At 37.5% G+C, this 19,742-nt stretch overlaps 1 protein-coding gene across 1 annotated transcript; it reads left to right on the top strand.

The window, feature by feature from the left end:
- The first annotated feature begins 27 nt into the window (after positions 1 to 27).
- DPM1 (dolichyl-phosphate mannosyltransferase subunit 1, catalytic) lies at positions 28 to 18,038 on the top strand. The gene is made up of 9 exons (XM_039498379.1): positions 28 to 176; positions 1,305 to 1,404; positions 3,737 to 3,770; positions 6,088 to 6,164; positions 6,278 to 6,303; positions 7,926 to 8,021; positions 10,374 to 10,442; positions 10,702 to 10,816; positions 15,902 to 18,038. The coding sequence occupies exons 1-9, from the start codon at positions 58 to 60 to the stop codon at positions 16,004 to 16,006; spliced, it is 741 nt and encodes a 246-aa protein (XP_039354313.1). The 5' UTR covers positions 28 to 57; the 3' UTR covers positions 16,007 to 18,038.
- The last annotated feature ends 1,704 nt before the right edge of the window (positions 18,039 to 19,742 follow it).

The raw sequence follows: 19,742 nt of genomic DNA, 5'->3' as shown, positions 1-19,742 counted from the left end.
CCCCTTCCCCGAGTGTAGTAACCGCTCCCCTAGTTCCGGGTGGTTTGTGGCCCCGCCATGGCCGCGGCCCGCGGGAACCGAGCTCGGGATAAGTACTCGGTGCTGCTGCCCACGTATAACGAGCGCGAGAACCTGCCGCTCATCGTCTGGCTGCTGGTGCGGAGCTTCCAAGAGAGGTACCCCGGGCCCGGCTCCCCCCGCCCTCCCGGGCCTGGCTCCGCGCCGCGCCGCCGCCTGCGCTCCCTCCCTCCCCAGAGCCCGCTGGACCCGGCGCCTCTGGGCGGGATCCCTGCGGGGGCTGAACGGACATTGGCGGGGTGCGGCCGCTCGCAGCGGGGACGGGCCAGCCCTGCCCTGCCGAGCTGCGGAGCCCGGGGTGGTCGCGGATCGGCCGCCGTTACAGCGCCCAGCTCCGGCCGTGGGGACCGCTGCTGCGGTGCGAGCGGAACCTCCCCGCGGACACGGGCGCGCCGCGTTAGTCACCTCTCCAGCGTCGCGTTTGGCGGGGCCCTAGGGGAGGTCAGGCTTTAACACGGCTGTTTGTGTGTTGTGGTAGTGCCTAACACAGGCCCCCATTGTGTTGGGGTCACACCTGTGGAACAAAACTGCGGTGCATGCCCCAAGAAGCTCACAATTAAGTCTGGGGCTGCTTTTTGGAGCTCTTTGGCTTTTTGCATAGTTACACCCCCCACACACACACATTTTTGAAAATCTGAGCATAAATATTCATATAACTATGAATATAATATAATCCCTGTCCATAAGATTTTATAAAGTACTAGATAGCCTAGAGGGATAATAAAGTCGTTCATGGTGTGAAAATGTCTAAAATCTTTCTGTTAGTAGTGGAAAGTGCTGTCACTAATTGTGCCTCTCCTTGAACAGTGAAGAGTTCCTCCTCCCCTCCCCCCACTGTGGCTATTTAGGGAAACAAAATTACTGTAAACAGAGTACAAATCTAGCATTTGTAATCACCCCTGCACCACTATGAGGAAAAATTACTAGATCAAGGGATCAATGATCATTTTAATATCCAGAGTCTCACAATCTTGGGACTAGAAATGAGTCTCGTAGTAAGATGATGAACAGGTTGGTACTGTTTCAATTTGCTGTGAAGCAACTGCATCTTAAGATGTAAGTGAAACAGGAGTACATTAAAACATGTCTCTAAAAGCTGCAACTTTTGTATTTCTAGCTGCTAGCGGACCACTCTGCATTTTCTTCTCCGTTTCAAGCCTTTTGAAAACAACATAGATCTGAAATTGGCTTCCCACATGTTCATTTCAAAATAATTGTCATTTCAGTGGAAGCAACTTTGAAATTATAGTCATAGATGATGGAAGCCCAGATGGGACACGGGAAGTTGCTGAACAGTTGGAAAAGATATATGGTTCAGATAAAATTGTGAGTCATATGTTTTTTTTTCTTTGCTTTTATTTTTTGGTGAATTGGGAAGTATGAAAAGTGGTTAGAATGGGGGATTAGAGTTGGGGCTTCTGAGTGCAAGACCTGGCTTTTTTTATATATCCCTGAGCAATCTGTTTAACTGTTGTGACCCCGTTTACCGTACAATAAAATCATAGAAGTGTATGACTAGAAGAGATATTAAAGGGCCATGATGATAAATGGTGATGATAGTAATAATAGCAGCCTCACAGGGAATATTGTGAAGCCCTGTGAATTTATGTTTACAAAGTGTTTTCAGTACTTTGTCCACATACTTCATTCCGGTCAAAGAAATTATGATGATTGTACTTGGCCTGTGGATATTTAAAAGGAAAGATGAGGAATAGATAATGCTGAATTTCACTTTCTTTGGCTGCAGGTGTGAGCAACTATGTAGATGTATGTTAGTCTACTCTTCATAATTTACTTCATATTAATTAGTATATTTACTTAGAAGACCCTTCTAACAGGATTGTTAAGGGTTTCTGTTCTCTGTACTACTACAGAACACTAGTGTGGAAGTATAGATGGTGAGGTAAATATCACTTTAATTCAGTCAGAGTTTGAGTATTTAAAGATGCTTCATTTCAGTGATAAAAGCACATACACATACTATGGTCTGAGAACTAGAAGTTCAGCTTCATTGTGTTCTGAGCAACAAAAAATGTAATATGTTTTCTCTCCCTCTCCCCGCCACCTCCCCGGTCCACTAATTGGCAGTTGTAAATTTCATTTTCTGGGACTGAAGTTTAAGATTGTGTTAGTGAATTAAAATAATCTTTTTAAAGATTGTGTAAGGAGAAGTGTGTATATGGAGTTTGGATTTTTTTGTTGAATTTTCTATTGCTACTTTGTATAAAACAGTTATACCAAATGCAGGTCACTATTTGTCTCTAAGGCCCCCAATCCTGCAGTTGGATCCACATGAGCTGACCCTTGATTACAGCGTGGAGCCTCATATAATTCAGTGGAACTCCATGCAGGCATAGGCATCTGCTTACCCTGATCTAACACCAGGAAAATGAGAGAGTATCAGTAAAAATCAGTTATGATTTCTTTGTAGTCCAGTTTTCTTTGCTTCCTGAAATTAATTGTTGGTAGTGAGCAAAATCAGTTCTGACTGATGCACAAAGGTCTGTATTTAAATAATTTGATGGTGCTTCCTGTTTGCTGGGTAGTAACTGTATCCTGGTCTCAGGAAACTCCATTACTGAAGGTCAAGAAGTTTTTGATGCTGATGAATCTACTTTTGATTTTCTAAAATTGGCTGAGAAACAGAGGAATTGAGATTCCTACACAGAATCATACAAAGATTTCGGGGAAAAAGAAAAGAGAATGAAATAACCACTCTATAGAAGCTCTAATGATGACTGACTTTTTACAGGAGGTCTATCCTTGTCCTCTTTTGGTTTTCACACTAATGTTCATGATCTTACAGACACTTACAATGTATCAGAAGAAGCCAACATTTTCAAATCAAGGTGTCTAAAGTTAGGCTCCAAAGTCCATATTTGGTTCATCCTTTTCAGTGAGCACCCACCAACTCTTATTAATGTCAGTGGGAATTTCGAGGTGCTCAGCACTCTTGAAAATCAGACAGGAATCTAAATATGGAGTTGAGTGTCTAACGTTAGACTCTTTTTAAAAAAAAAAAAAACAAAGAAAACAAAAAAAAAACCTAGACTTGTGAAGTGCTGAGCTCCCTCTGACTTCTCTGGGAGCTCAGAATGGTCCGCACAGAATCAAGGAGGTGGTAGGCATCCAAATAAAATCTTACTGATGATTTTCAGTAAGATGAGTGACTATTAAGCTGAATTACACTTGTGTGTAAAAAGTGTATATTCAGTACTGACTATCTTAAGTCACTCCAAGAGTTTGCTCAGATATTGCCTCTTAATATGTCACCTCACAAAATTGGTGTGGGAAATTGTGTGTTCAGCTTTGTAAGAGAGTATTTCAAACAGTGGGTATTGAGGAGGAGATTCTTAAGAAAACAGCCGGAATGACTTCCTTACATAGCAGTTCTTCAGTAAAATTTAAAATAGATTGGTTTTAATCTAGTTTATATATCCAGTTAATATAAATGTTTCCATTGAACCTGTCTTTCCTTAGATGAATTTGATTCTCTGTAGTATCTAGATATTTAAAGGAAAAGGATCTCTTTCAATATTGGTTCAACATCTTGAGCTATGTAACGGTGGCATGTCACTGAAAGTGAGAGAAACTGTAGTCTCAGCTAATATAACTTTATTAATTTATGACCTAATCCCCTCCCCCAAATATCTTGCAGCTTCTAAGGCCCAGAGCAAAAAAGCTGGGATTGGGTAAGTACTCGTTAAGCTTCTGGTTTAGAGTAAAACTTCCTGCTATCTGTTTTGTTTGGGTTTTAGTTTTAACATTCCATAGGAGGAGTCATAGTGGAACCCTCACACAGAAATAAACATTTTCGTCAAGTAATTATAAGCAAACAAACGTGCAGTGATTTAAAAAACCACACACATTATATTATAGTGAACTTACAACAAGTTCCCCACAACCTCAAACCTGCAAATTGTGGTCTTGGCCAGTCTACATAGTAGCAGGAAAACAGTTACTATGCTCATCCTTCTTCCCCTGCTCCACCTACTTATTACGCAGTTGGGTCCTAAATTTAGACAAGTTGCCACTTGTACAGGGCAGACTGCTGTGCTCACATGGTACCCCATTGACTCAGTGAAGTCACTAGGGCTCCGTGCAAGTATAACAGTCTACCCATGTGCAGCAAATTGCAGAACTGGGACCTTAATTTGTTAAGGTCTTCAGAGCAGGGACTCTTTCCTACTATGTGTTTGTACAGTGCTTATTGTTGCTTGGATCAATTTAACAGGACATGTTGGTACTACTGTAATTCAAATCATACATTTCCCTTAAGGATCCAGTCATGCAAGTTGTTGAGCACCATCCTCCCCTATTAAGTTCATTGTGAATTTGAAGTCTTTTAGGCACATTACAAGAGTTGCTTATCACATACCAGGATATAGTCCTAATTTTGGGGCCAATCCTGAACCACTGTAATCAATTCTAAGATTCCTGTGAATTTAAATTATCAAGATTGGGCCTTCTGTAGCTCCACCGTTGACTCATTACTACTACTCAAGGAATATGCAGACCATGTCTGTTTTTCATTGTTACTTTAAAAAAAAAAAAGCAAAAATTAAGCATTTGATAATTTTCTTACTCAAGTGTAAACATTTATCACAAAACATACTGGGGGAAGATTAGTCTGTTTGGACTCATGCCAGATTTCTTCACCTCCAGTAATTGAAATGGAAAAAGCAATGGAACACAACTTACCTACTTGACTTAATGAAAATCAGTGTTTGTCTCTTACTGAATCTCGACACTCCCACAAGCTGGTGAAGTATTTCAGGTGCCCTGTTTATTGAATATTGTGCAGTTAATCTACTTGTCCCACAGGAAATGTTTAACTATGGTATGTGCCAATACCCAAAAGGGGAACAAAATTCTAAGTCTCAGTACTGAATTGTCTGTATTTAAATTCACCTTTTATATTCTCATTTAGATATGAGACCCTAAGAAACCTAGGTATCTTTTTATTTTCTATCTAATTTTTATCCTGACCTTGGTTGTGATCCTCTGTTCTGTGTTTCAAAGAACAAAGTCCTGTATTTATTTATATTTATTAAAATTGGCTTGGTTCAAGGTTTTTAATGCACCTTGTCTTCCCTGTAATAAGTTTATTTACTAGTTATATACACTGCATGGATCAGTAACATTCCTGGCTTGTAATTTTGCAAACATCGTGAGAAAGAGACAAGCGATGAGCTGTTCATTAACTAGAAGTAGAATTCCCTGTGTAAATGCTTGATATGGGCACCAAGGTCCACATCTGGATGCATGCTTTTTAAAACTCACGTTTATATTTTGGAAAATTTCTAGGAGGACAGCAAAGTTAATCTGAGGTAATGAAGACCATGTGCCAGATTTTGATTTCAATTATACCATTGTAGTGTTATTGGAAAAAATGTGGACTTAAAACAGCATCACTGAAATCGGAAAGTGGCCTTCTTGAGGAAAAACTTGGATACCTTAACTTGTTCTGTCTCTTATTGATATAGATGAACTGATTCAGATAGTGTGGTTAAAAGAAAAAAAAATTAAATTGAGGAAGGAAAGATTTTTAGCTTAGGCATCAGATGGAGCATTTTCATAAATGTTGACTGACTGAACAAAGTAGAAGTTAATAAGAAGTATCTTTAAGATCAATGGTAAAATTTTCAAAAGCAACTGAGTGAGTTATGTGCGTAAGTCTATTTTTGAGTATTTTGGGCACTGTGGAAAATCTTACCTGTATTGGCTATCCATTTACCAAGTGATGTTTTTCTGGTTATTTCTACTGCAGTGAAGTTTGTCCTGCAAAGTTTTACACTTTTGGAATCTAGTACTGAAATTATTGGAGAAACATCAATCTTCAAACATTAAGATGATTTTTCTATCCTATTTAAAAAACAAACTCAGGAGCATTTACTTAATCCGCTTTTGTAATATAATTTTGAGACTTTGTAGAAAGATTGAATCTGCTTAGAGACCTGTGTGCATGTTAAGATAGTGATGAAATTATTTCTATGATGTCTTCACCAGGCACTGCTTATATTCATGGAATGCAGCATGCCACAGGGAATTTCATTATTATTATGGATGCGGACCTCTCACACCATGTAAGTTTATATCTTGTGTGGTCTTTTTTTTTTTTTTTGGTAAGTGTTTTTAATTAATTGTTACTGACTTGTTTTTCTTTTTCTTCTTTTCCCACCCATCTGCCTGTTTTCAGCCAAAATTTATTCCAGAGTTCATCAGGTGAGTACTATTTTTAATATTTGGAGTATAACTTTTAAGCTGTTGAAGTTGTATGTTAACATTTGAATATCTTCCATTACTATATGGCTACCTCATTGAATCAAAAAGCTGTTTCAAGGCTTAGCACCAACTGCATCAAGAAACATAGTCAGGGCAAGGATTTGGGTGGCTCTAAGATGACCCAAATATTTCTGAAGTACCAGTACCACAGACATTAATCCTTAACTCTGGCAAAACTCCCATAGACTTCAATGGAAGTTTTATTTGCTTAAGGACTACAAGAACATGTCTTTAAAGGAAGAAAGAATGAGTGACTAAGCACTTTCGTTTCTCCTTTAACTGGTTCTACTTTGAAAAGTAACTTAGTAAAAATGGTATCTTCTTATTCTACAGTTCTGCTTCATGTGTGCAGTTAGCATTAGAGATGCTGAGTTGAATGACTAAATTAAGTTTTTTTTACTGCTCTGTATTCCTGTTGTCCCTGCAGGAGCCAGGATAGTGAAGAGAGAGAGTTGGATTCTAGTCCTGCTAGTGCATCATCAGTTGATGTGTTTAATAAGTTACACCTTTGCAAACTAGTTAAAGGCAATGGGGTTGCACAGGTGTAATTGAGGTGGAATTTGGTTTCCAAGTGATGATGCACAAGAAGGAGAGAGCCTACGCTGATTTTTGCAGGGCTTCCAGTTGGAAGAGAAAACATTTTTTTACTTGCAAACTGAGGATATTTGATATGGAGTCACTGATAAACAATAATCATGAAACTCTGCAATGCAGTTATTAATTATCAGAGTAGAACCAGACTTTAAATTTTGTGAGATAGCTAGATAGAACAGTTATAGCTATTATTTATCATTTTGAGACTAGAGGTGTGTATATATATATATATATAGTTAAAAGATCAGTCAAAACAATTAAAGACTAAAACTAGATTTTATTTTACAATAACAGTCCCTGAACAAAAGTTTTGTTTTCACTGACTCAGTCTGGATCTCTGTTAAAAGTTGCAGTACCCAGTTACAAAATAGAGTTAACTCTTACTAATTATGGAACATTTTTTTTCTTAACATTTAAAGTTGTATCAAAAATAATCGAGAGCGAGTACTTTCAAAGTTAAAGGTGTCACTGTTGATAGTTTTCCTCTTTCTGGGAAGTAATGCAGAAGATCTCAAACAATGGATTCTGTATAATATTCTGCAGAGCTAGGTACAGTGGGGGGTGCAGGATTGTGTCTGACTTATCTTTTAATTTCCTTGTTACTGTCAGTTTGTGTTATTATTTAAATATTTTAATTTTTTTTTAAATCTCCATTTTACATTGGAGTCTAATTTCTTTTGCCTTTCTTAAATAAGTAGGTCTAGATAAATTATTCATGAAGCAGTCTTTGAAGTTCTATGCGATAGATGGTAAAAAGCATCACAAGATGCTCTGAAATAGTCCTGCTTTATAAGAATGTAAAGAGAGTAGTTTAAAAAGGTATATAAATGTATAGTGCTTATAACCAACATAATTATTGCCTTCATGCCAACTTCTATCCCACCTTGTTTGAAGGTCTATAAAATATAAATTCGCTTTAAACTGATACAATGACTTTTCATGTTTGAAATAAATTGTATTTCCTGAAGAAAGCAAAAAGAAGGTAACTTTGACATTGTGTCTGGAACTCGGTATAAAGGAAATGGAGGTGTGTATGGCTGGGATTTGAAAAGAAAAATAATCAGGTTAGTATTTTTACCTATATATTTGCAGATAAGAAAATTGCTGCTCAAACTTTTGTCAATAATTTCAAAGAAAAGCCCTCTCAACCGATAAATCATAATGTCTTTCATCTCTGGGACTCCCCCTTCCCAGGAGTCTAAATTGCAGATCTGTGTGAACAGGACTAGATCTCAAATGACTAGGAAAGAATGTCCAGTGGTTAAGGCATTATAGCCAAGGACTTGGGAAACCTGGCCTTAATTCCCTGCTCCACCAGAGACTTGCCCAGGTTCACACACACAAAATTATTTAGCCTCTCTGTTCCCCATTTCTAAAATTAGGATAGCACTTCCCTACCTCCCAAAGATGTTGAGAATAAAGGCTGTGCGGCACTAAGATAAAACAGTGATGTGGGGACATATAAGTACTTTAAACAGAACAGTACTTCTCATCACAAAATAATATTTAATAATAGAATAGAAACTTTTATGCCTGGTAATTTTCTGGCTAAGAAAACATCAAGAAAAAGCTTAACCATGTGATATCTTTGGGACAATTGGACTACTTAGGTCAGAGTTGGAACACTACTGTGGGTAAATCTGCAGTGTATCAATTTGGGACAATTTTTGGCCTTGCCACAAATAGAACACTAGCTTCTATTTCCTATTTCCCTTCCTTGCCACAAATAGAACACTGCTCCCAATTCTTCCAAGTTCATAGGTGTGTACCTTTACATTTAAAGACTGTGCTGGCCTTTCCCACGGACAATAAACCACTCAATCTCCTTTTGGTTATAATATTGTCTTTCATTTATTAAGCGTTATCTAACATAAGTTTTCATGTTAAAATTAATTACCAGCCTATATAAACCATTCCTTAGATCTTGCCAGAAAGGCAAATACAGTTCTAACTATGGACAGTTGGAAATCTTTTTTTTTTCTAAAGAGAAGATAAAATAAAAATGCTGTAAGTCACATATATACATGGAGATCAGCTTCTGAATTCTGTGGTGGACTTGTAGTCACTGAGGGCTGAATCAATAGGGGTAGATTTTTTTTTTTTCATATAAAATCTTGCTCTTCTCAAATTTGTCTAAGGTCTGTTCACTCAAAACAAGTCTGACTCAGTTGGTCCTCAAAAGAATTGGGAGCAAAAGCCCTGGTAATCATTTTGAAAAGGAGTTGGCACCACAACTATTATGTTTAGAGTTTTTTTTAATTTTAATGCTATTTTATTTTTATGAGAGACGAAGGTGGGGAGGTAATATCTCTTATTGGACCAACTTCTGTTGCTGAGAGCAACGTTTTTGAGCTTACAAGGAGCTCCTTGTAAGCTTCAGGTGATGTGGGTGTTTTTTCCTCTTGGGTTTAAGTCAGACCCCATAGGAACTGGTGAAGATAGAACAATCATTCTTAGGCAGGAAATTGTGGTAGAGTTCAGGACGATATAATATTGTAGCAATGTTAAATCTGAAGAGAAGAGCTGCATTCTTTGAGAGGGATACTCGCTTGCTAGCTAATTGGATAAGGTAAAAACTAAATGGGAACCCCAAAGCAAGACTTGGATACCTTAGAATAAATGGAAACTTTTTTTTGTACACTTCAAACAATTCACATCAGTCTATTCACTTATTAAGTTTCTGATAATTAAAAAAAAAATCAGAAGTGGCAGGATGAGTTACCCCTCCTCTTCCTGCCAACCAAACCAGGTTGACTAGAGCAAAAGCCTGGAGGAAGTGGAATGTACTGATTCTGTTCCTATATTGGCTATACAGAATTACTGTCTAGAGTCCAAAGTGTGCTTGGAGCTACAGAGTTATACATGAAGTCATGCCCCCTTACAGTTGTGAGACCTTAGGAATGACTTGCCCACAGTTACACCAGAAATCTTCCTGAACCAGGATCTGAACACAGATCTTCTACATCTAAGTTCAGTGTCCTGTCTGCTAGGCCATCATTCTCCTCCCATTACAGGTGAACATGATCCAGGCAGAAGACTAATCTGTCTAAAATTATATTGCAAAATATTTTGTATTGCAATTTGCTTTACAATGCAGTATAATGTGTGGTTGTATATGATAATTCTGCTATATACATGTAAAAGGATAGTAAATCTGGCTTTTTAAAACAATGTTTTGTTTCTTAAAGAATATTCAGTTAGCTGTATATTCACTTCCAGTTGAAAAGCAAAATGTGTATTTACTGATCTAATCAAGTCTAGTGCAGTGAAAACCTATTTAGTTACATAACTTTCCATATAAAGCAATAAAAGCTTGCCTTTTTATGTTAAAATGGTAAATTCTTTTGTGGAAACCCTGCTTGTGCTTTCTAAACTTTGTTTTGAGTGGTTATTGACATGCTTATCTTCTTTGACAGTCGTGGTGCCAACTTTGTGACTCAGGTTTTGTTGAGACCAGGTGCATCAGATTTAACAGGAAGTTTCAGGTACATGCCTCTTTTTTTTTTTTTTTAAATAATTATGAAGTTGTATTAAAATTTTCTCAATTGCTAGCCAAGAATATGTATTGGGAACTATGACATCTATTAGAGTAAAGAAAGATGGATTGGAGTCATAAAACTTTCTAGTGACTATTTTTAAACAGTATTAATGTGGGTAGGCTGTAAGTACAATGCCTGTACATGTTATCTTTGTATCTGAAATCCAAAGTTTTGCCACAGGTTTCAATTTCATTTCAATTTACAGGTTATACAGAAAGGAGGTCTTGCAGAAACTAATGGAAAAATGTGTTTCTAAAGGATACGTCTTCCAGATGGAAATGATTGTTCGAGCTAGACAGTTAGGATACACTATTGGAGAGGTACAGTGAAAGCATAGAAAATCACATTTTAATTGTATACTGTAAATGTGGGTAAGGGCTATTAGAAGCAAAGAAACTACCGAACAAGAACTCATAGGAAGTGTCATTGCAGCTATAGGCTTGGATTCCCAATTAAGCCTAAGGGGCTTATGCACACAACTCTACTTCTCCAACATAATTAAATCTCACACTTGCACTCATAGCTGATATTTTTTGCAACCTTTGACTCACTCTTCAGACCTTCACCTCCTGCCTCCATTTGTCTCTCTGTGCAGGATCTTGCATAATTCTTCTAAAAGAAAATTGACAAAATATATAACCTTCTCTGTCCCCTTGGTTTGCTTTTCCTTCACCTTCTGTAACTCTCTCTCTCCTCCTTCTCTCCTGACAGATGCAGAAGTTTCTCATCTGCTCTCTTTCGTTCTCCTCTCCACTTGTTCCAGGGTCCCCAACCCATCCCTTGCACCAACTCCTAGCTTCCATTGTCCACTTGCTAAATTTTCAAACCTCTTTGTAGTTTCTCACGATTGGGAGACATCTGCAAAGTTACCTCATTATCCTCCTTTAAAATATCCTTAAAACTCTCCTTTGCCAGGATGCCTAAAAAATACTTGACAGGAGTTAGGCTACTGATATAACTGCTGATTATGCTGACCAACAATGTCTTCTTGTTTGCTTGTACTTCCCCCTTCTGTCTGTCTGCCACCTGTCTTGTACTTAAATTGGGGCAGTGACAGTCTTGTGTTTGGAGGTTGTATAGTGCCTAGCACAGTTGGTCCATGGTTGAGGCTCCTAGGTGCTACGGTAATGCAAAAATTAGTGATGATAAATCCTCAATCTCTAGGCACTCATGACACATTTTAAAATGTATAAATGTAGTTTAAATCATATATATTAGAACCATACAAATATTTGTTGTTTCTGACAGATTCTTCCTGGAAATGCTTATCTAGATACAGATCTTTAAGGCCCTGATTTTCAGAAAAATTGGGCACATAGATGTGCATGCAGATTAGGTAATTGCAGATGCTAGGGTCTAAATTAGGCACATGTATGTGTATGCTCACACCATTGCAGAATCTGCACATGAAGATTAGGATTTCAGTTCTGTGCATACTTTAAAATTCAATAGTAGTCAAAGTTTAATATGAAACTTGGCCATGAAAAGAAAAAGATAGTTGATATCTACCAACTCAAAAGAGAACAGTTGTGTGGTGTGAAGCAGAGTTGGCATATGCCGTACCTGGATGGTCTCCTATGCTTCTCTGTTTTATTTTGCTGGTCTTTTGTACCAGGTGTGAAATTCATTTCAATGCACAGGATGTACATTCTGGTGGTATATGGGTTACGGCTTTTGCACTATGTAAATCATTACCATTTAAAAATATGATATGCTCTTGAACAAGAAGGTGTAGTCCAGCAACAGTTTAGGAGGTAAATTCTAATTCTGTAGAGGAAATTGTGCCCTGAGATACTGTGATGTTGGATGGCTTGTGAATACAAAATGTTCTCTTTTCACTGTTCATGGAATGCCATGCCACTTTAAGCATCTTGCACTGACTTCCTCTCCAGCATGGAGTTACTGATTTTTTTTTTTCCCCTAGCCCAGCTAAATATAACTGTTGAGGTGCTTATCAATGTTGTCAAAGGGATCCTAGTGAGAAAGCTGGGGGAGTTTGTTGGATGTCTTAGTTTATGTTCTTCTTTGGCTAGCTGTTCTTGTTGTGAGAAGTAGAACTGTATCTGCCAGATGATTGCCTTGGCCTCTCTTTTGGCATAGGCAGCTGTGCCTGGAGATGAGACATACTCAGTTCTGGCACAATAACAAGGGTGTGGTGTGTATTTGTATTACACATGCCAGCTGATTTCTGATTGAAACTGCCAGTTGAGTGCAGATCCAGTTTTTTTATTTTATATGCTTCTGCAGAGTTAATGTTGTTGAATTTGGGCCTTGGAGTATTCTTATTTAACACATGCTTTTGTATTAGAATATTAAGAGTTCTTATAGAATTCTAGGACAGGAAGGAACCTCGGTAGGTCATCTAGTCCAGTCGCCTGAACTGAGGCAGGACTAAGTATTATCTAGACCATCTCTGACTGGTGTTTGTTTAACCTGTTCTTAAAAATCTCCAATGATGGAGATTCCACAACCTCCCTAGATAATTTGTTTCAGTGCTTAACTACCCTGACAGTTAGGAAGTTTTTTCCTAATGTCTAACCTAAGTCGTCCTTGTTGCAATTTAAGCCCATTGCTTCTTGTCCTGTCCTCAGTGGATAAGGAGAACGATTTATCACCATAATCTTTACAAGACTTTTACGTATCTTGAAGACTATGTCCCCTCTCAGTCTTCTCTTTTACAGACTAAACAACCCCTATTTTTTTCAATCTTTCCTCATAGGTCATGTTTTCTAAACCTTTAATCATTTTTGTTGCTTTCCTCTGGACTTTCTTCTATTTTATCCACATCTTTCCTCAAGTGTGGTTCCCAGAACTGGACATAGGACTCCAGCTGAAGACTTAACAGTACTTAGTAGAGTGGAAGAATTACTTTCTTGTGTCTTGTTTACAACATGCCTGCTAGTACATCCTAGAATGATGTTTGCTTTTTTTGAAACAGTATTTATTACATTTTGACTCCCATTTAGTTTGTGATCTGCTATACCCCCCAGATTCTTTTTTGCCATACTTCTTCCTAGGCAGTCATTTCCCATTGAGTATTCCTTCCTTAGTGTAGTACTTTGCATATATGCTTACTGAATTTCATCCTGTTTATTTCAGACCATTTCTCCAATTTGTCAAGATTATTTTGAATAGTAAACGTTCTCCAAAGCACTTGTAGCCCCTTCCAGCTTGGTATCGTCCACAAACTTTTAAGTGTACCCTCTATACCGTTATCCAAATTATTTATAAAGGTATTGAATAGAACCATGTCCAGGACAGATCCCTACGAGACCTTACTCAATATGCACTTCCACCTTGACTGTGAATCATTAATAACACTCTCACTGTTTTCCAACCAGTTGTGCACCCTCTTTGATAGCTTCCTCTACGCTATATTTCCATAGTGTGCTTATGAGAATGTCATGTGAAACAGTATCAAAAGCCTTACTAAAGTAACGATGTATCCTATATGCTGCTTCTCCCCATCCACAAGGGTTGTTACTTTGTCAAAGAGGGATGTTGGGTTGGTTTGATATGATTTGTTCTTGTTATCTTCTAGGTATTTACAGACTGATTATTTGTTCCATTATCTTTATGAATACCACAGTTAAGATGGCTTGTCTATAATTCCCTGGGTTAGGTACTATATTTGCCCTTTTCCAGTCCTCTGGGATCTTGCTTAATATATGGAGCTATACCTATCTCATAGAACTGGAAGGGACCTTGAAAGGTCATCGAGTCCAGTCCCCTGCCTTCACTAGCGGGACCAAGTACTGTCCCTGACAGTTGTTTTTTTGTTTTTTTCCCCTGGATCCCTAAATGGCCCCCTCAAGGATTGAGCTCATAACACTGGGTTTAGCAGGCCAATGCTCAAACCACTGAGCTATCCCTCCCCCAATCTCTTGCATCCTCCACAAGTTCTCAAAGAAAATTGCTAATGGCTCAGACTCTCTTTTCAGCTAGTTCCTTAAGTATTGTAGGGTGTATTCCATTAGACCCGGCTGACTTGAAGACGTCTAACTTGTCTAAATAATTCTTAACTTGTCCTTTCTCTACTTTAGCTTCAGATCCTATCCCAGTTACCCAGATGTTCACTATGTTAGTCATCCCATTGCTGCTATCCTTTTTGGAGAAAATTGAAACAAAAAAGCATTTAGCACTTCTGCCGTTGCTTCATTTTTTCTATTGTTGTCGTTCCCTCCTCATTGAATAATGGGCCTACTTAGTCCTTGGTCTTCCTCTTGTTCTAGTGTATTTGTATCATTCTGGCAAAATAATGGACAGACAGAAGTACCTAGGTGAAGCAATATGTGTATAACCTTCATGAACAGCAAGTGAATTTGGACAATAAGTTTGTATAACTGAAGGAACTAAAAATTCTGTATTTTAAGCAACTTTTTTTCTAACAACATAAACAGCTTGTTGAAGATCCATAGACCCAAGTCGATGTTGCGTACCAAATGTGCATTGAATACAAGTACTGTGTCTGTTATGTAAGTGAAGTTGAGCAGAAGGCCACTTCATGATCCCCCTCTTGCCAATGGTGAGGAATTGATGTTGGAGCATCAAGCAAGTACTTGTTTAACTCTGCGACTTCTGGTTATGGCAGTCTCTGCTTAAACCACCCCAATGGACTTTTGCCTCACTGACCCAGTAGAAATTTAGAGAAGTAGGTTGGTTGGGACTTCACAGCATGTTGTGAGCCCTTGGGTGTCCATTTCATTGATCCTATCTTTGAGAACAGTTTGTTCAGAAAACTCAGTGGCTAATGATAGAGTAATATCTTTAGACCTGTCTCTAGGGGTGTGATCAACCGTACACTCTAGTATCTCAACCTTGAGGCACAGTTAAGACTGATGGGTAGAACAGTGATGATAAAGAAAGCAGCATGATCCCAGATATTTGCCCCATTTCCCTTACAAGCATGTTCTCACAGCTAAAGGGGAAAAAATGGAAGATAAAATAAGCTGTACAGTGAGACCAGACACAACTATACCTAGCACAGCATTCAGGGACATCAGAAGATGGCATTCAGCCACAAATCAGTTGCTAGGAGAGGCTCTAACAACAAAAGTTAGGAACCACCAATGCAGATTCTATCCATCTTTGGAGACTACAAGTGTTGTTGCTAAGTCTCTGCCGACCTGAGGAACCCGTCTTCTATTCTGGTCTCCATGTGGAAAAGCACAGTAGCTTTGCTAACACAACCAGCACACTACATATTTAAATCTGTAATAGTTGCACTTTTTTAATGTTGATATGCTGTGTTCTGAACATACTAATTGTGCTAAATGTAATATAAAATGCATAATAGATTTAAAACTGTGTTTTTCTTTATATTAATGAAGTTAAATTCCTAAAATAATTAGAATAAATTGTTCTTTTTTTTTGTTTTTTGATGTGTGTTTTTGTTTTTTTAACAGGTTCCAATATCATTTGTGGACCGTGTCTATGGAGAATCTAAACTGGGAGGCAATGAAATAGTGTCTTTCTTAAAAGGACTGTTAACTTTGTTTGCAACTACATGATAAGAGCTTACCCTAAGTTAATTCTTATTTAAAATGCAACATTCTCATGAGTTAAATGTAATTTTTAAAATACATACAGTTGTACAAGCTTGCTGCTTTGCCTAGTTACCAGGAGACCCATCACCTATTTGTGATTAAGTGAACCAACAATAATAAAGCAAATAAACTGTATCACAGAATATTATTTTCAAATTAAATGAATAGTGTATTTATGAACAATGTATAATAATGAAAACCCACGCAGTACTTTTTTTTGTACAAATAATGAAGTGTTAATAAATTAGACCACACTTCAGTTCTGGGCTATAGATTTTTGTTGAAAAGTGTCATGAGACCTTTCTCTTATGTCCGTGAAAATTATAAAGTGTGCAAATTAGCAAGATCCTACTGTATACAGAAAGATGTGGTTTTTCTCAATTATATTCTAACAAAATATTTTTGTCTTTATTCCAGACTAATACTGAAAATTTCAGTCAGACATACTGTGTTAAGAATAATACACAAATAAATCCAAATAATCTTTTGCATAAAGCTTGTTTGCATGCTTACATTAGACGTTAATAATCTTATTCATGTTGAAATTAAAGATGGCTTTTTATAAAAAGGAAAGTAATGACAGAAAAAACAGGATTTATCTTATCTTTGCCTTGTGGTTTGTAGATAATTGGGGTTTTGTATATACTTGTACCAATAGCTGTCCCTCTTTTTCCCAACAAAAATCTACATAGAATGTCAGAAAGACCACTTCTACAAAATTTATAGTGGAGCTGGAGAAAAGTAAGACTGTGTGTAAAATGACACAGTGTTGGGTTGCTTAGGAATTTCCTAATACAAATGCTTACAGGGACGTGTTTTTTGTAAACCTGCTATTAGACAGGAGTAATAGAAACAGAAATACAAAGATATACAAATGTGGACTTCTCTAGTTTTTTGTGACGGATTATAGATAACTATCTTATACTCTTTAAACTGTTATTTTTTAAAAAAGAGAGACCCATTCCACCCAAACCCCTGGTGACATAGGCCACAATTCACTTTTCTCTGAAATCTATGGAGACCCCTCGTGTTGACTTCATGTGGGAAGGCTCTAACCAATAGTTCTCAGTGCAGAAGTTGTATTTGTTCTAGAAACTGTCGAATTAAGTAGAGACAGCATAGTTCTATATTTTTTCGATGTTTCACTGATGACTTATAATCCTATTTTCTGGCAATCAAACATCCATGGGGAGGAGGAAAGCAGAGGATGCTGTTGTTCTAAGAATGTTAAATATAATTAAGACAAGTATGTCTCAGCCTCTGAAAAGAATTGGCTGTAAAGTACAAATACCAAATTACATGTAAAATAGAGTACTATCTAGTTGTGAATTGTAATAGAGTGTATAACTAGTACTGATTTTAAAAAATACATTCATTAGAAAAATTAGGGCGGCAGGGAGACAAAGCAGCCAAAGAATGAAATAACACTTCATTAAATATAATATTTTTTATTTAATTGTTTGCATTCTTTTATCTTGGCAGATATAAACAGCTGATCTATGGTTCTAGTTAACAAAATGAAACACCAGAAGGAATGTTAGATTAGTTCACACTTGGGATATTTACAATATAAACAATTTCTAAGCAGCATTTTATCACTGGGACATCTACCATCTATTGGTGTCATAGCCTTCTTAAAGTTGTATGTATTCCAATATTTTACTTAGTTTAAAAGTTTTGTAAGTGTTCAGAGGAAATAATATTAATCAGTTGTTTTTTTTTAATAAAACATTTGTGGTCACCACTTTTTTAATTTAATTGCAGTTGGGTTTGACTTAGCCAACCAGCTTGTAATATCTTGTCTGTACATTACATTTCTAACAAATTATGTCCATATTTATATACTTTCATTTGGTGCACTCTAAGGGCCTGATCCTGCAATGTACACAAAGGTGGGCAAGCCCAATGAAATCTGAAATTAATAGTGTCCACCTATGGACATCTTACTTGCAGGATCGGGGCCTAAAATTTAAAATGTTTGTCACGACTTTTATAATAAATTATAAGTCTTTTTACCTTACACTCCAAAAATATTACAGTTGTTTCCACGTCACCGTAAAGCTTTAAAATGAGTTAAAACATATAATAGGAGTGCAGTGAGATCACGATTGTCAGTTATTTGTGATCCAACTGCAAGACAATGTGGCCTAGATTTTCAAATGTGTGTAATTGGATTAAAAAATGTGTGCACCTGACTTGTGCGCACAGTTACTACAGTTTGCTTGTGAAAGGTAGGTGTCTAACTGGTCATGGCTTTGTTCAGTTTAACTGATTATCAATGCAAGTGTGGTGATTGTGTATTCAAATTAGGCACACAGGTGCCTGCACATTTTTGTTTGCAGAGAGATCTGAAAATGTGGAACAAAATCTCTAATACTGCTTCATAAGCAACATTTATCTATATAGAGAACTTTTCTTACTTATTAATTGTAAATTAACTTTTCTTAGTCTTTACGAAGAGTGGTATTGAATAGCATGAACAAAGAAAACCTCAAAGGAAGAACTAAAATGCCCCTGGTATCAGTATATAGGTGGGCAGATAGTGACCTTTTTGAAATGACAATAGAACTTCACCAGTGTGAAATTCACCCCTTGGTGAAGGGCTGTTCACCAGGGTCCTGCACCCCTGGAGTCCCATGGTATCCCTCAGTGAGGTTGTGGGGGCCCTCTGCACCATCCCTATGGTAGAAAGGTGGGTTCTCTGCTGAATGTGAACAAGTCCCTGTAAAATGGAGTGTTGGGAGGGGTAGTGGTCCCCATTTAAGTCGGGGGCTGAAATAGTGGCTGCAGCTATGCACTCTGTCCTCAAATTGGGACATGAATTCCTTTCACTCCCACCCACGATGGAGTACCCTGTATGAAGCCTGTTTACTCATTCTTTGTGTATAGAGTGAATGTCACCCACGGTTGACCAGAAGATCCAATGGAGATTAGCGAGATTTGCAAACAGACTTCTTTATATTTCCACACACCCCTTTAGATTGCATCGCTGTATGTTGACAAGACAATGTTAGTTCTTCAAAGTATTATAAATAGTGTATTAGCGTAGTCATTTTCAGTGGTAGAGTTAGACAAAGTAATAAAATCCTTTCAGTGCCCTGCTACTAAATTTTTGAGAAGTGAGGAGAGAACACTACTTTGTGTGAGAGAGCCCCCTTCTGCTACCTCTTAGAGGCAACATGCAAAGGAACGGAAAAAAAAAATCATGTCTTATAACAAAGACCTGAACACTGTTAAAAATAAATATTTTGCACTACTTTTACATTAGCAATATTGATTTTTGTCTAGTATAAAAGTCACTTTGATAACTCAACAACTTGTCAGCTGACAGAATCAAGAGAGTGAAAGTGGAGCAATTGAGGGGAAAAAGTCACTGTTCAAAACATTGGGGTAGTGGTTGTGTGTGTTAACACATTTATATAAAACTTCTGTGAATAACAGTTTGGAAAGAGAAAATTTGTGTTAATGTTTTGATACCACTGCTCTTCTAAAAGTGTGACAGCTCAGAGTTGTTGTAGCTATCCAGTATGTTCTCCAGGAAAAAAACAATGACCATTGTTGATATTTCTAAGATTTTAAAAAAAGCGGGGGGCGTGGGGAAGATTAGACAGCAGAAGCTCATTTTGTTTAAAAAATAAAAAATCAAGTCCCTTTTAACCTGGTCTTAAAAGCTTGCACTTCTGAAGAAACAGCTCATGTT

The sequence above is a fragment of the Mauremys reevesii genome, linkage group 13 (genome assembly GCF_016161935.1).
Source record: "Mauremys reevesii isolate NIE-2019 linkage group 13, ASM1616193v1, whole genome shotgun sequence".
NCBI classification, from domain to species: domain Eukaryota; kingdom Metazoa; phylum Chordata; order Testudines; family Geoemydidae; genus Mauremys; species Mauremys reevesii.
This window is presented reverse-complemented; position numbering and strand designations above follow the sequence as displayed.

What these genes read in the sequence shown, in the direction of transcription:
- DPM1 (XM_039498379.1), top strand. Translation starts at nt 58, where the DNA reads ATGGCCGCGGCCCGCGGGAACCGAGCTCGGGATAAGTACTCGGTGCTG. An exon ending in TATATGGTTCAGATAAAATT is followed by an intron (nt 1,405 to 3,736) that starts GTGAGTCATATG and finishes AATATCTTGCAG; the next exon opens with CTTCTAAGGCCCAGAGCAAA. An exon ending in ATGCGGACCTCTCACACCAT is followed by an intron (nt 6,165 to 6,277) that starts GTAAGTTTATAT and finishes GCCTGTTTTCAG; the next exon opens with CCAAAATTTATTCCAGAGTT.